Genomic DNA, 15,670 nt, shown 5'->3' on the forward strand with positions numbered 1-15,670 from the left:
CACTGCTTCGTTCTCATTCGTAGTCAATCCCAAAAAGTCGCTCATAATTTACATAAAGTTAAACATTTCTCAACTTTGTTGCGTGACTGGACACACCACCATCCAGTCGCCAACATGGTCGCCGTGATTTCACCAAGTAAGATGTGATCCTGGATCAACATTTTTTGATGATCCTGGATCAACGTTTTAAAAAAGATACCCCAACCTACCCTTAACTTAAACCCTAACCATTTTTAAACCCTCAAATTTGTGTGAAATAATAGTTTGAGGAGTATTTCTTAAAAAGCCCCAACCCAATCCTAAACCTAAATCTAACATACACACTAATCCTAATCCTGCAATCGGATTGGTTAATGAAAACGTTGATCCAATACCGCCAAATGGTGTTGACCCAGGATCACATCCTACTTGGTAAAATCACGTTCACCAACAGTCACTGTTGCTCGTGTCGCCGGAAGTCGCCAAGTTTTCATTGAAACCAGTGAGATCGCCTCGCTCTACTACTGCTAGTCGCTGCTAATGTGAATGCGGCTTTATGAGAAATACGTTTTTGATATATTTATGGTAGGAAATTTCCAAATATCTCTTGAAACATGACCTTTACCTAATGATTTATGGCATTTAAAAAAAAGTATAATTTTGACATACACACTAATCCTAATCCTGCAATCGGATTGGTTAATGAAAACGTTGATCCAGTACCGCCAACGGTGTTGACCCAGGATCACATCCTACTTCTTAATGTCAAGGAAGGATCCTCGGAAGCCAAAATTTCGAGGACACTTTGTCATCGACATCCGTCAAAGGACTGTTCCAATGTCGAGTATCCTCGGAATTTAAACCAAGAACTGAGTCCTTTGTTCGAAAAATATCCGATATACAGGAAAGGATCCTTATGTGTATCTTTCGCGCTTTTAGCACTCTCAAATCACCCACAATCCTATGCGCGCAGCACCAAAAGCCCACCTTTTTACTGATGTAAATGACGCAATTACGTGCACTTGCTAGCCTGTTTCCGAATGCTAAAGAGGAGCCTCGCCTAGCCTCTGAAGGAAGTGACTTGGAAAGACCAGTCTTGCCAAGGAAGTATCCTTGACATTGCAATGTATTGAATGAAACGCCTAATGTATTGTTGGCTATTGCTACAAATATACCAGTGCTACTTATGACTAGTTTTGTGGTCCAGGGTAACATTTACTAATTATTCTTAAGGGCGATTTATAGTCGTGCGTAGGTCCTACGGCGTAGCTACGGCGTAGGCTATCCGTAGCCTGTGCGTAGCTCTGCGTAGCCTGACGCGCACCTCACAAAATTTCTAACAGCGCGTCGGCTCTACGCGGACCGTAAGCGCTGTGATTGGTCCACCAGAACCCCTCCCGTAAGGTAAAAAAACTGCGTCATAGGTATTTCCGTTTGAGACGGTGAAAACAAAGATGAGCCAAGTTGAGGAGTGATTTAACTCAATCTGACACATTAGTCGCTTTTTATTTACTTCCATCATTGCTGGTCTTCTCCAATTATACACAACCAGTTGCTATTTCTTCTTCGTTTGTGGGTTTACTTGCTTAGCTTCTTCTTCTGTGATGACTTCTGCTGCTACTGTGGTTACACGCGTGATTACTGCCAACCAGCGGTTTCGCGTGTGTTTGCACGTCGACGCGGACGGCGACGCACAAGTATAAATGAAAACCGACGCGGAACCTACGCCGTCGCTGCTACGCCGTAGGACCTACGCACGACTATAAATCGCCCTTTACTTCTCTATAGTTTTAATACATTTAAATTCTTCTTCTTTAAACAGCCTAAGAATATGTATAAATCGTTTTATTGTGTCACATTTTAAAGTTCACAATTATACCAGGTATGACCTTTATATCAATCTTTGTGTTTCCTCTGTAGAAATGCATGAAGTTCAACATTGAGTCGCCCATCTGGTTGTCTAAACAGCGCATCCTCTGCACACTAAACCAGAGCCTAAAGGATGTGCTGAACTACGGATTGTTCCAGCCCGCATATAACGGCAAAGCCGGGAAATTTTTGGACGAGCAGCGCACACTTAAAGAATATCCACTTCCTGCCATTTCTCCTGTACCATACCTGGAGGTAAGGACTCATTTATTGACACTTTATTTACACACATGGCCTTTCAAGACAGGCCTTAACATCAGCACCGAGCTTGTTAAGCAATAATGTTTGAGGCTATATGCCACTGCAATGCTTTTTAACATAAAAAACAAGTTTTGCTGCCGAATTTCTTGAGGATAACTACAATACTCATAATCCTGAGAGATTATTTCCAATCTAGCATGAAAACAAGAACCAAGGCAAAATTCCCAGCAGAGACCTTCTTCTCTCATGATGTTTTGCTATAAAATACAGAGTGTCTGTTTTATGTTGTGCCATGTTTTTTGATTATGCAAAGTTTCATGGGATTCATAGTTCATTCATAGTTCGTATCTGGTTCCCTTTCAATGCGGTTCACTTCGCATTGCGTCAGTTGCTGACGCTATGGGGGAAACTCCTGTTTATTCCGCGATTAAAGCCTATTGGTTAACTTCTGTAGAAAATACAGACCAATGACGCTTGAGTCCGCCGGCCGTGGCACACGTCCCTATATAAGCACGGGGAAATATTTCAAAAGCTCATTACTTTTCTCCTTCAGCGCGAACCTTCTCGCTGCTCCGAAGAAGCCGCCCTTACTTGCCGTCGATCTGAGCACTGCAGCGGACTACTACACACCAGCTTGTTCCCCTGCCGCTTTCCGGTTGAGTATAAAAGAGCAAATTTCATTCTAAAAGAGCAGAAGCACGTTGAGATAATGTTGCTTCGGCACTGTGGCTCATCGCGTCCTCACGACTCCAAGCTCATCCGCATCCTGACACAAGCTACAGCGGAGCTCAACATTCAGTGGTCGCCGCCGTCAGAGCCTCAACTCAGCCGTCTGGATGAGTGGTTCGTGCAGCTCAGGCGCCATCAACCGTCCCGCCAGCGGCAGGCGCCGTTCTTCCCGGAGGTTCACCAGGAGCTCACTAAGTCCTGGCGCGCTCCCCACTCCACCCAACTCAGAGCGCCATCTCCCCTGTCCTCTCCGTAGTGGACGGCGCCGACGAACACGGCTACACTAAGCTGCGCCGCTCGAGGAATCTGTCGCTGCCCACCTCTGCCCGTCATCGGCCGGCGGATGGAGGGCAAAGATGAACCATCCTTCAAAGCCCTGCCATCTGACATCTTTTATTATGGGCTCATTCTCTAGCTCAGCAGTCCGCAGCCGGGAGAATGGAGGCTGCATCCACAGACGGTCGAGAAAATATGGACCGTCTTCGGCCGGGCAGAGATTGATCTGTTTGCATCAGACGAGAAGGCGCATTGCCCGATCTTCTTCTCGAGACACCATGATGCCCTGTCGCAAACATGGCCGGCGTATCTTCTATACGCTTTTCCTCCGGTGGCCCTGTTACCGGGTCCTTCAGAGGATAAGAGAGACGAAATGCGCGATAATTCTGATCGCCCTGTTTTGGCACAATCAACCGTGGCTCCCCGACCTATGGCAGCTGAAAGCATCAGCACCGTGGCCAATACCGCTGAGGAAAGACCTCCTCTCTCAGGTGAGAGGGACGATATGGCATCCACAGCCGGAGCTATCGAATCTACACGTTTAGTCTGTGAACAGCACCCGTCACGCCTTTCAGGACGAGTGTTAAATACTCTATCAGAAGCTAGGGCCCCATCTACCAGGCACCTTTACGCTCAAAAGTGGTCTATTTTTTCTGACTGGTGCACAAAGAAAAACTTAAACCCAAACACCTGTGAAGTGAAGCATATTCTCTCCTTTCTACAGGGAATGCTGGACAGCAGTCGCGCCCTCGACGCTTTAAGTAAATGTGGCGGCAAAAACGGCAAATCACACCCTTATCGCCGGTCACACCGTGGGAAAACATGATCTCATCATTAAATTCCTCAGAGGCGCTCGCAGACTAAACCCACCGTGACCTAACATGGTCCCGTCTTGGGATTTGTCCACGGTTCTGAAAGTGCTGCGGGGTCCCCCTTTCGAGCCCCTCGAGCAGGCTGACCTGCGCGCTCTCTCATTTAAAACCGCTCTCCTCCCGGCGTTGGCATCAGTTAAACGAGTGGGCGATCTACACGCGTTTTCAATTGACCCGTCGTGTCTGGAATTCGGTCCTAACGATAGCAAAGTGATCCATAGACCGAGAGTGGGATACATTCCTAAAGTCTTTACCACGCCATTCAGAGTTCAGGTGGTTTCACTTCTCGCCCTACCGCCGGCGGACAGCGAACAAACCCTGAACATGCTCTGCCCCGTCAGAGAGTTAAGAATATACACGGACCGTTCTGCCTCATACCGCAAGTCAGATCAGCTGTTCGTAAGCTTCACGCACCACTCTTTAGGTATGCCGCTCACTAAACAGAGGCTATCTAAATGGATCGTCGAAGCCATTGCTTTGGCTTACGCCTCCCTGAATGAACATTGTCCAGTTGGTTTAAAAGCTCACTCCACGCGAGGTATGGCTTCATCATGGGCTTGGTCTACGGGGATTTCTATCTTTGACATTTGTAATGCGGCCGGCTGGTCCTCGCCGTCTACGTTTGTCAGATTTTATAGCCTGGATGTCCCTGCCTTACAAGCACAGGTCCTATCGGCTTAATGTTCACACGACTGCGTTTCTGTATGCCTTCACGGTGCGCTGCGAACTCACCATCATGGCTATCTATTAATAAATTATGCACAGCTCGCGGCGTGCTCAGGGAACCCGTCGTCTCGAGCTCTGTTATATATGCATCATGGTGCGTTTAGAAACTTCACTGTATGCGTATTACTGTCTCATATATGGTGCTTTCACTTACGCTCGCTAGAGCTATGTACACGCTGGGTATAGGGCCACATGCTGTGTCTCTCCGGTAAGGGCACCTCAGTCCGTTGTGTATGCACGGCGGGATGGGATTACGTTCCCCCATAGCATCAGCAACTGACGCAATGCGAAGTGAACCGTATTGAAAGGGACACTTAGGTTACTCACGTAACCCCGGTTTCCTAAAATAACGGGAACGAGCATTGCGTCTCTGGCCGTGCTACAAACGTCTACACAGCGAGTGTTATTCGGCTGCGCGCTTCAGTCGAATAATAATGAGCTCTTGACATATTTCCCCGGGCTTACATAGGGACGTCAACAAACGTCATTGGTCTGTATTTTTTTTTACAGACGTTAACCAATAGGATTCAATCGCGGAGTAAACAGGAGTTTCCCCCATAGCGTCAGCAACTGACGCAATGCTCGTTCCCGTTATTTCAAGGAACCGGGGTTACGTGAATAACCTAAGCGTTCTCTATTTTTAAATTTTTTGCCTACACTGTAAGAAAAAATGGTCAATTGATGGTCCCTAGCTTTTAAAAAAAGTACACCTTTGTACTTTACATTTAGGACCAATATATACCTGTGAGGTACTAATATGAACTCTTAAACACATTCGTACCGAAATAGTACATATTTTGGCAGTTTTAAAGTCGCCATGAAACTGAAGTAGTGATTGTCTTATTTTGACGTATATTGGAGTAAAACAGCTTCTGAAATGAAAAAAGGTAGGGCTGTACTTGAATTTATGAATCCAGAATTGATTGGATTGTTTGAAGTTGGGTCATGGTGCTATTTGCTAATCGCTGTGATCTTTTCCCGGACCTCGCCCACCTGCCATGCCATATGATTGTAAGTAAAGAGAGATCGTTTCGAGGAAGGGAGGAGATTTGCATTTTTATTAAAATGTGTAGTGTAGGATAATTTCATAAAAATTCAAGACTTTTTAAGCACACGTGCTAAACTGTTCGCTTTAAATGCTTATATCTTCTGTATGTAAATGTTGATTCATACCAAAATGTTTTTTTGCATAGTTGTGTTTGGCACATGAAAACGTCTTGGGCTACATATGTAACTGTTGTTTCCTGAGAAGGGAACGAGACGCTGCGTCTCTCTTGCCATACTTCCTGCATCCCTGTAATGCCGTCTTGGGCAATATTTCAGATAGCAATATACTTCCTGTCTCCGCGTCACCCTGTCTTTGTCGTTAAGCCTCACCATTGGTTGAATTTGATATACACATTCAGACGCACTTACCCCTGCAAGGCATCCCCAAAGTGTCACCGCAGTGATGCAGCGCAAGTTCCCTCAAAAGGGAACTGTAACAATGTATCTTAAAAGGTAACACAATGTAACCTTGCTCTCACTTGAAATGTGTCCTCACATTTAGTCCTTGAGTTTGAGGGTATTGCACATGGAAAGTCCTTGAAAGGTCCTTGAATTTGAAGTTAACTAAGGTGTGGGAATACTAATTATGTAAACAAAAACTTTTATTCTGCAAACTTTATTAGGCAGCCCTAAAATACACAAAATAACGTTGTTTTTAGCAATATAATAGATGCACTTTAAGATCTCTTGTAAAACTTTCATAGAGACATTTGTGAGATTTCTGACTTTTTTCTCAGAAAAAAAATATTTGAGACCCAGAAGACTTAAAGGGCACATATCATGTAAATCTGACTTTTTCCATGTTTAAGTGCTATAATTGTGTCCCCAGTGCTTCTATCAACCTAGAAAATGTGAAAAAGATCAACTCAGTAACTTAGTTTTGGTAGACCATTCTCTGCAAGCATGTGAAAAAATAGGTCATTGAAATTTGGCTCCCCTTGTGATGTCGGAAGGGGTAATACCGCCCCTTAATCTGCACTATCCAACCACGGCACTGCCATTTAGTGAAGAGATTAACTCATTTGCACTTAAAGGCCACACCCAAAAATAGCACATTTTTGCTCACACCCACAAAGTGGCAATTTTAACATGATATAATAAATGATCTGTGGGGTATCTCATTGATGTCCTCCATGAATAACGGAAATATGAAAGAGATCTCATCTGTGACGTCTCTTTCTTATGGGAGTATTCAGGTGCACCAAAAGACCCCAAAAGTCAAGATAAACGTCCCCCCTGCAGCTTTACCTTCTCTTGTTTTCTTCAGCATGGTTTGACTAAATAAAATGATTTATTGATTCTCAGCAGGTTGGGAGGTTCTTGTCCTGACTGCAAATGTAATGTTGATGCGCAGATGTTGAGCAATTCACACATTTAACTCTGTCATAAATAAACAGTGTTGGTATGCTAGCTTCAGTTTATTTCATGTTGATATGATATCCGTCATGCTTTTAAACTAATCTTTGTTGTTCCTTTTGTTTTCCAGTTTCGCTACAAGAGGCGAGTGTACGCACAGGCCCACCTGGATGAAAAGCAGCTGTCAAAACTTCACACCAAGGTAAGAATAAAATGTAACTTCTTTCTGTACAATGCATATGTGTGGTTTGCTGTTTTCATGCAAAATTTGTTTTTTTTTCTATTCAATGCTATTAGAGTTCCCAGTCTCATTATTTATGTGTAAATTATTGTCCAGATCACAGATGAAGGAGTATAAAGATGTCTTTGTCTTGTGAGCACAGTTTTTGGTTATTGGAGTTGTTGTTTTTTTGCATCAATTGCTTTTTGTTTTTCATTTAGAAATCCTTGGATTTAATATATTTGAATTACAATACTTATATAGTATACAAATGTCTCAAATGGGCAATCTCCTGAAAATTGATTGTGGTTTAAAAGAGCCTTCAACATCCTTAGCGCCTTCTTCTTGTCTCATAGGAAAAATTAGCAACCCGATAGTCGCGTTTCTTTGCTGTCACACTGAAGATATGAAGTTGTTAATAAGCTGTTTGAAATGATTATGTTGATAATAATGTTGACAACATTGATGATGGCAATAATCGTGTGGAATGGGAGGCTGTAGAAATGTTTTCGTGTCCTCGACCTCTGTGCTCTTCACAGATCAACAACACTTTTCATAAACACACACAATTACCAGCGAACCCGGTCAACTCTGTTCTCATCACTGAACTACATTTCTCATCTTTCCAAAAGAATCAGAGTTACAACCTAAATCAATGCCATTAATACAATAAAAGAAAATCAATGTTGGCTTTATACCAATTTATGTCTTGTCATGTCAGTTTGAATCCTCTATGTCATTCAATTAGACGAAAGGTTTCTGTAGATGATACAGATAATACAACACTGACAGAATTACCCTGTGTGACTGTAAAACCGCAGTGTATGAACTGAAAAATCATAATTGATGATTAATCTATACTGGAACTTATTAAAAGGATAGTTCACCCCAAAATAAAAACCTTACCCTTATGCCAAATTTTAATCATTATTCACTGAAGACTTTGCAAATGTTTAACAGGAATGCAACACTTATGGCGCTTTTCCATTGCATAGTCCTCCACGGTTTAGGTCGGGTCAGGTTGGGTAAGCTCATCTCACTTTGGCTTGGTTAGCTTTTCCATTGAGTTTAGGAACACTTTGGAGTGGGAGGGATTATGGACGTATCGTTATATTTGCGCTGCCTACTGCTGTGACATCATACAAGTGAGAGCAACGTTGAACATCCCCATACATTTATTTATTTCATAGTCCGCTACAAAATTAAAATTGACCACCACAAATAGATGTTTGCACATCCCGTTTATCACTACCTCTGTCTCACATGACAGTTTCTGTATAAACACCCGTGGCGTCAGTTGACGCGCTCCACTAAGCCTCATTTAAGTTGCATTTACGCAGATATGCGGACGTGCGCGTCACGAATCTGCCGCCACAAACTGGGAGTCTGGAAAAAAACTGTTATGGTGTTCCTGATTCTCAACCTGTGGATGTTTTTCATCGCTAAAAGGAAGTTTGGGAACTTACAGCAAAGCACAGATGATAACAGGTTTACTCGAGAAAGCGCAAGCTAGCATGAAGGTAAAGCTAATCTTTTACATTATAGCAATGACACTAGTAGTGATGATTCTCTCAGACCAATTAGTGATCTACAGTGTTTTCGCATCACGTTTTGGTATCAGCTCGGGTCGCTTGGAACCCCAACCGAGGTGGTACTAAAAAAAGTGTACTACGTAATGCACCCAGTGAAAAAGCCCCCAAAAGTAAGCTGACTCGACCCAAACCGTGGGGTACTATGCAATGGAAAAGCGCTATTTATATGGCAGCTCTAGTGATGGAAGTCCCGCCTTCCAGTTCAAAGAACCAATCATCAATCAATAAAGACTCTGATGATTCTCTGGGGGAGGGGCTCTGTACAGAGTCGCATGAGGCGTTTGCCAACCTGTGTGCATGCACGGTAGCCGAAACCACCTAGAAAAAAAGTATTTTAGTGCAATTTAAGTTTAAGGAACAAACGTTTTGTACAGTTGATATCAGGTTTAATGGGATTTTAGTATGAGATTTAATTTTATTATTATTAATATGTCTTTCCCCATTCAAGTAGATAGGACTGTAGTATTGCATGCCTAAAATAACTGCACAGAGTCCCACTTGAGTTAATACTTAATATTATTCATTGTATTAATTCTAGGGCTGTAAAAATATTAATCGTGATTAATCGCATACAAAATAAAAGTTAGTCTTTTTGTGTAATTATTTTCTATATATAAATACACACAATTCACATGTATATATATATATTAGGGCTGTCAAAATAAACGCGTTAATAACGCGTTAACGCAAATTCATTTTAACGGCACTAATTTTATTAACGCGCGATTAACGCAACACGCAATTTCTGTTTGACCCACAGCTGGATGAATTGAGACGCAGCATGTGACCCGCACTGTCTAGATGACTCTGAGCTTTTCATAAAAATAAGAACATTAAGCTCTCGTCTAGCGAATCCAATGCTCTAAATGGTCATTAAACATCTAAAATGCACGTTTTCTGCACGTGCAGTTTTCTTTATCTGCACGTTTTTTTGTGATGGGTACCGTCCCAAATCCATGTAAGCAAAGATGCGTCTTCTTTCACTTTTTAGTTTCGTTTTTAAAGCATTCAGAAACGATAGAAAATAGACTGCAGGACTTTTTTGATGTTAAAATAATTATTAAGAGAGATAAAGTTCGGGACCTGATTGATGTTAAAAGAGTTATTAAGAGTGACAAGACTCAAAAGCGATGTCTGACGCAGACGTCTGATGCGCCTGCACACAAACGCGTGTATGACCCTGATATATATAGACATCTAACACAAAATTACAGGTTTAAAAATATCTGTTTTGACAAGAATTCATGCAGGTATGACCTATAATCTGTTATATCTGAAGTGAATGTTTGGTTAACTGTTAAGGAAAAGTATCTGTTGTGTCATTATATTAAACCCTTGCATTATCCTACAGTATCTTAAAGTGGGCTGTCTCAATGTCAAAATTAAACAATAAAAGAAAAACATATATGTAAAATATATCGACATTGTTTTTGCTCTGCGTTAACAGGTATAGTTCTGTCATGCTTTGTCAAATTGTTCCAATTGTTTTGAAGTTTTTTAATAGAGAATGTTAAAATATAAATGACAAATTTTTGAAAATTTGCTCATCCCAACTCAATTTGCCAGCACAGGTCACAAATGATGCAGCAGCAAACAGAAATGGAGAAAGAACAAGGTCTTCTAAAGGCAAAAACATTTATAAAACTATGGCTGATGGTTCTGTTGAAAATGTAAACAGGCTGTTGTAGACATACATTTGCATATAGCATATATATTATCCAAATCCATGCTGATTAGAGCATTAAAAACTTGAAAAGTGTTACATTTTGGTAAATTTAGAACAGATAAAAATATGAGATTAATTTGCGATTAATCGCGAGTTAACTCATGAAATCATGCGATTAATCGCGATTAAATATTTTAATCTATTGACAGCCCTAATATATATATATGTGTGAATGTTTTTTAAATGCATGCATGTGTGTGTATTTATATATACAAAATAATTACACATGTATATATGTTTGAAACATTTTATATTATATAATATTATATATAAATAAAAAATATACATAGGCCTAAACAAAATATATATGACCATAGATATAACACAATACATACACAAATATGTTATGCAAACACAAACTTTTATTTTGTATACAATTTATCACCAATAATGTTTTGGCAGACTTAATTCATAATATAACAATTCCTTATTTTTTACCATTATATTTAAATGTAGGTTAAAAAAAACTCAGCTTACAGGGATCATGTCCAGCTGCTTGGTGGTTTTTGTAAATGTCTGGCATTATAGTGACATTTGAGAGGACTGAAGTGGGTACAGAATGTTATCTGAATTTTCTGCGGTCTCCCTGTAACACACTCAAGTGACATCTCTGCTTATTTCTGTTTCAGTTGGACAAGTCCAATATGTTTTATGCCTATTTTTCTGTCACTGTTAGTTGTTTCATTAGGAATTGTGGGATGTTTGAATGACCGTGTACAGCGTTTAGCTGCTGGACTGCGCCATCTCTCGCTCACACGGTGGGCTGTTGGTCAAGCTAAAAAGAGGGTCTAATTCACTTATACAGTAGTAATATTGTTTATCATTTGCTGTGGTGACATGTTTCCAGATGCTTGCAGTGATGCACAAACATGCTCACAAATGCACATGCATGCACAGGTGGTGCGTTCAAATCATATATATTGTATTTATGAAATAAATGTGCATGGATGCCATAAGTGGGAAACTTAAAGGTCACGTTCTTTCTGATCCCATTTTTAAACCCTAGTTAGTGTGTAATGTTGTTATAATAGCAAAAATAATAACTGTAAAATGATAAACCTCAAAGTTCACTGTCAGGCGATATATTTTCTTTAAGAGAATTCCTCTTTCAAAGCCTACAGCCCTCTACTTCCTGCTTTAATGACATCAATAAAACAGTTTTTGACTAAACTCCACCCACAGGAATATGTGAGTCGCCAGCTAAGCTAACGGTAAGCTAAGCTGCTATCGAATCACAACAAACTAAACAAGCTACATATTCATATTTCTGAAGGAGGGACTTCATAGAACGAGGAAGACATCAGCCCGTTTTGAGGGCAGTGAAAACAGCGCTATATAGATAAGTAAATTGTGTGAAAAATGCAGTGTTTTTTTACACGTAAAACATGAACATATGTTATATTGCGCACTGTAAACACAATCAAAGCTTAAAAAAAACTGAAAGAACGGGACCTTTAAGATTTGTTTTGAGTTGGCGGGTGTCAGAGAGGCGTAATCAATGGATACAACGTCTGTTTTTAATGGTTGTCAGGCTTTTTTATTTACAATAAAATAAGATGTGTGCACAAAATATAATAGCATTGCAATATAACAATTAATATGTAGCTTTGCAGTTTACAGTGGCTTCAAAAATGAATTAAAAACATAAAAAGCAAGACACACTTGATGTGCATTTTTTGTTCTTCATTTTTTCTATATAGTTATACTAGTATAGTTAACAAACCTTGCTGTATTTTGTGTAATTCATTAACTCATTCCACACCAGCAATTTTTTTTAAAAGTTGCCGCCAGCATTTTTTGTGATTTTCACAAAAGTTTCACAAAATGCCTTTCAGGAATTTATTTTTTCTAAAAATATTTAAACATACAAATATATCAAATGAAAGAACAGACCCTCTGCTTTCAAACAAACAATAAATAAACAAATTAACAAACAAAACGGGGAAAACGTTTCATCCTATTTATATATTTTTTTGTTTGTTTATAAACTCTTAAAAATGGGTATTTTTCTTTAAAAAAAAAAAATGCAAAAAGCTGAAATAATTGCATTTTTTGAACGAATTTTGTTAGAGATCAGATTCAGAACGATTATCAAAACTTACACAGAGTTTAAAATTAGTAAATCTTTTTTTTTTTTTGCTTTAGTTTTTTTTTATAAATTGGGTCAGTGTTGGGGAAAGTTACTTTTAAAAGTAATGCATTACAATATTAAGTTACTCCCCAAAAAAGTAACTAATTGCATTACTTAGTCATTTTTCATGAAAAGTAATGCTTACGTTACTTAAAAGTTACTTTTGCATTCCTTTTTCTTACTTGGCTAAACCTTGATCTCTTTCAGGCCTTGCATGTGTTTTTTATGATCGCAAAAATGTTAAGCTCTAGCTTGCCATCTCCGTTTTTTGACTCAAACTGTTCCTGCAGAGAGTGCATAATTCTACGTTAATATGTTCAGTTTAATTCAGTACATTATTTTATTTTTAAATTGAATTAATTAAACTGAAAGTAACTTGCATTACTTTTTAAAAAAAATGTAACTCAAATATTAATGTGTAGATTTATAAAGTAATGCGTTACTTTACTTGTTACTTCAGAAAAGTAATATTATTACGTAATGCGCGTTACTTGTAATGCATTATCCCAACACTGAATTGGGTAAGTGCGCCATCTAGTGTATAGCACGGGATTACAGATTAACATAAAACCTCATCAGGAACACTTTTTTATGCAAATGTTTTCTCTTAATTGACGGGATAACTCGTCAATGATGGGAAAGAGTTAAAAGAAGGAACGCGCCATCTTGCGCCAACAAAAGCGACACAGGGCACGCACATATTATATTTAACTGGACCGAAATGTACCCAAGTGCGATTGTCCCCACTCCCCCGCTGCTCTGGTCTTTTCAAAAGATCCAAAAAGGTCCTAATATGTACCATTAAGCTACCTTTGAGGTACTAAAATGAACTCTTTAGGTGCACAGGTGTACTTTTTGAAAGGGTACCGCCCGAGTGACAGTTAGGGGCTGTCCACACGGAGACGCGTATCACTGTATACGTATAAATTTGTTATCGTATTGGCGTTTCATCCACACGGATCCGGCGCTTTGGGAGACTGAATCCGCTATTTTTTGAAACCGGGTCCTAAAGTGGATAAATCTGAAACCGACACCCTTGCGGTTTCGTCTGTACAGCCAATCCGTATATTTTGTGAAGCGAAAACGTCATCACGTCACGTGTCGGAAGCGTCACACGTAATAGCAACAACAATAACGGCGGACTACGTGATTGTGTTCGTGCTACAGAAGCTACTAAAGCCTACTAGCTTTATTACAGCAAAATCTATTGCTTCTATGCAATTGTGGTGACCAACAAGCGATAATGGACAACACCATACGTTGGTTATGCGCATGCTCAAAGTCTTCTTCTCCGTGTATAGTGTATATCTGTGGCAGAATTACAGTACCCCATACTGGTCCGGCATATATACTACACCGCTTTCAGTCGGTTTCAGTGGTTTCGTGTTTACGGATGATTTTTTTAGAGCAAGGGAAAAAAATGATCGGATAGGGAATGCACCGGCTTCGTGTGGACATAGCCTTAGGGACCATTTTTTGGAGACCAACAGGATATCAGTCCTGGAGCTCCCGATGTTAATGTAGATTTGAGAAGTTAGCATTACCTTATGGGCTCATCACTATACTGTACAACACAGTCTTACCTCATCAGCATTAAAGGACTGGCAGACACTGAAGCTCAGCTGTATGCAAGTAATCGTTTTCTCCAGAGAAAGAACAAGAGAATTAGAGCGTGCAGACAACAGCTTCTTTAAAAAAAACAGTAGTGTTTCTTTTAAAGACTTTTTTGCTGGACTGTACATAAAGTGTGTTATTGACTAGTGCATTAGCTTTGGATAAAACGTATAATGTGGATACTACAGATACTACTGTGACAGATGTACAGTAAGAACTGAAGTGAGCCGAAGGGACTCTTTGGTGTATTTGAGACTCATCACATGTCTTCACTTTCCTGAGAATTGATTTGCTTTATAGAGTAATGTATTATTCACCAACTCATTTGTTCATTTTTATACACGCACATGCATATTCTCACTATTATTATTGAATGATTTATCCATTCCTTCATTTGCTTACCTCTTATTTTTGCATACTCATTAATTCATTCACACGTCCATTCACACACACATGCTCTCTGGTCGGTAGACTTTGTATCCAGAACACGTTTCTCCAAACAAGCAGCTCGAAACCTTTACTAGGCTCAGAGTGAATCAGTCTTTATAGCACTGAACACAAACTGCGGTCATGGATGCAGAATGTTTGATATGTCAGTGAGATAGTAGTTCAAATTCATTCACAAACACACACACACACCCGAATGTCCGCCTTCAGTTTAATGGTGAATAAATGAACAAATGCATGTGTTAGAGAATTAATAAGTGTGTGTGTGTGTGTTTGCACACAATCTTTTTCAGTAAGAAGTAAATCCCTACATGCATGACTTCTGCCGCCAGCACTCACTCTCTCTCCACACATTAGTCTTTACTCACCCGGCCCTGATCTACAGTCTTGTCTGCTTTTGCTGCCACATTCACCAGTCACCTTCAGTGTGGAACCCCCGTGATTCAAACGTCCATTAGACACATGCACGAGAGAGAGAGAAAGAGAGAAAAGGAATTTTTTTGTCAAAATCTGAGCCAATTCTGTGTGCCCCAAGTTATTTTTGCCCTATTAGCATACGAGCTCCAAAGACGGTATGTGTGTAGTTTGTTTTGTTAGATTGTTCGTGTTTTGTTAGACTTTTGTGCCTTTGGATAAACCTCCTAAACCTCCTATTAAACTTGGCTAACACACATCATGCATCAGTCATTGTTTTGCATCAGGAGGAACTTCATGTGCTCTAAATTTACTCCATCTGTTGAAGTTTATGAATAGAGTAATTAACAGGGGTGCAAACTTGTCCCCTTTCTGTGAAATTTGCGGTTTTGATCCAAAATAGTCATTCTT

The 15,670-nt window shown here is 40.0% G+C and overlaps 1 protein-coding gene across 4 annotated transcripts in view; it reads left to right on the forward strand.

Annotated features, from left to right (window-relative positions):
• The window catches only part of shank3a (SH3 and multiple ankyrin repeat domains 3a), a 400,804-nt gene that overhangs the window by 165,511 nt on the left and 219,623 nt on the right, over positions 1 to 15,670 (forward strand). For all 4 annotated transcript variants that reach the window (XM_055174823.2, XM_073853777.1, XM_073853775.1 and 1 more), the window contains exons 3-4: positions 1,900 to 2,103; positions 7,246 to 7,317. In XM_055174823.2, the coding sequence (XP_055030798.2) occupies positions 1,900 to 2,103; positions 7,246 to 7,317 (276 nt within the window). The remainder of the gene's footprint in view (positions 1 to 1,899; positions 2,104 to 7,245; positions 7,318 to 15,670) is intronic.

The sequence above is a fragment of the Misgurnus anguillicaudatus genome, chromosome 15, assembly GCF_027580225.2.
Source record: "Misgurnus anguillicaudatus chromosome 15, ASM2758022v2, whole genome shotgun sequence".
Classification (NCBI taxonomy): domain Eukaryota; kingdom Metazoa; phylum Chordata; class Actinopteri; order Cypriniformes; family Cobitidae; genus Misgurnus; species Misgurnus anguillicaudatus.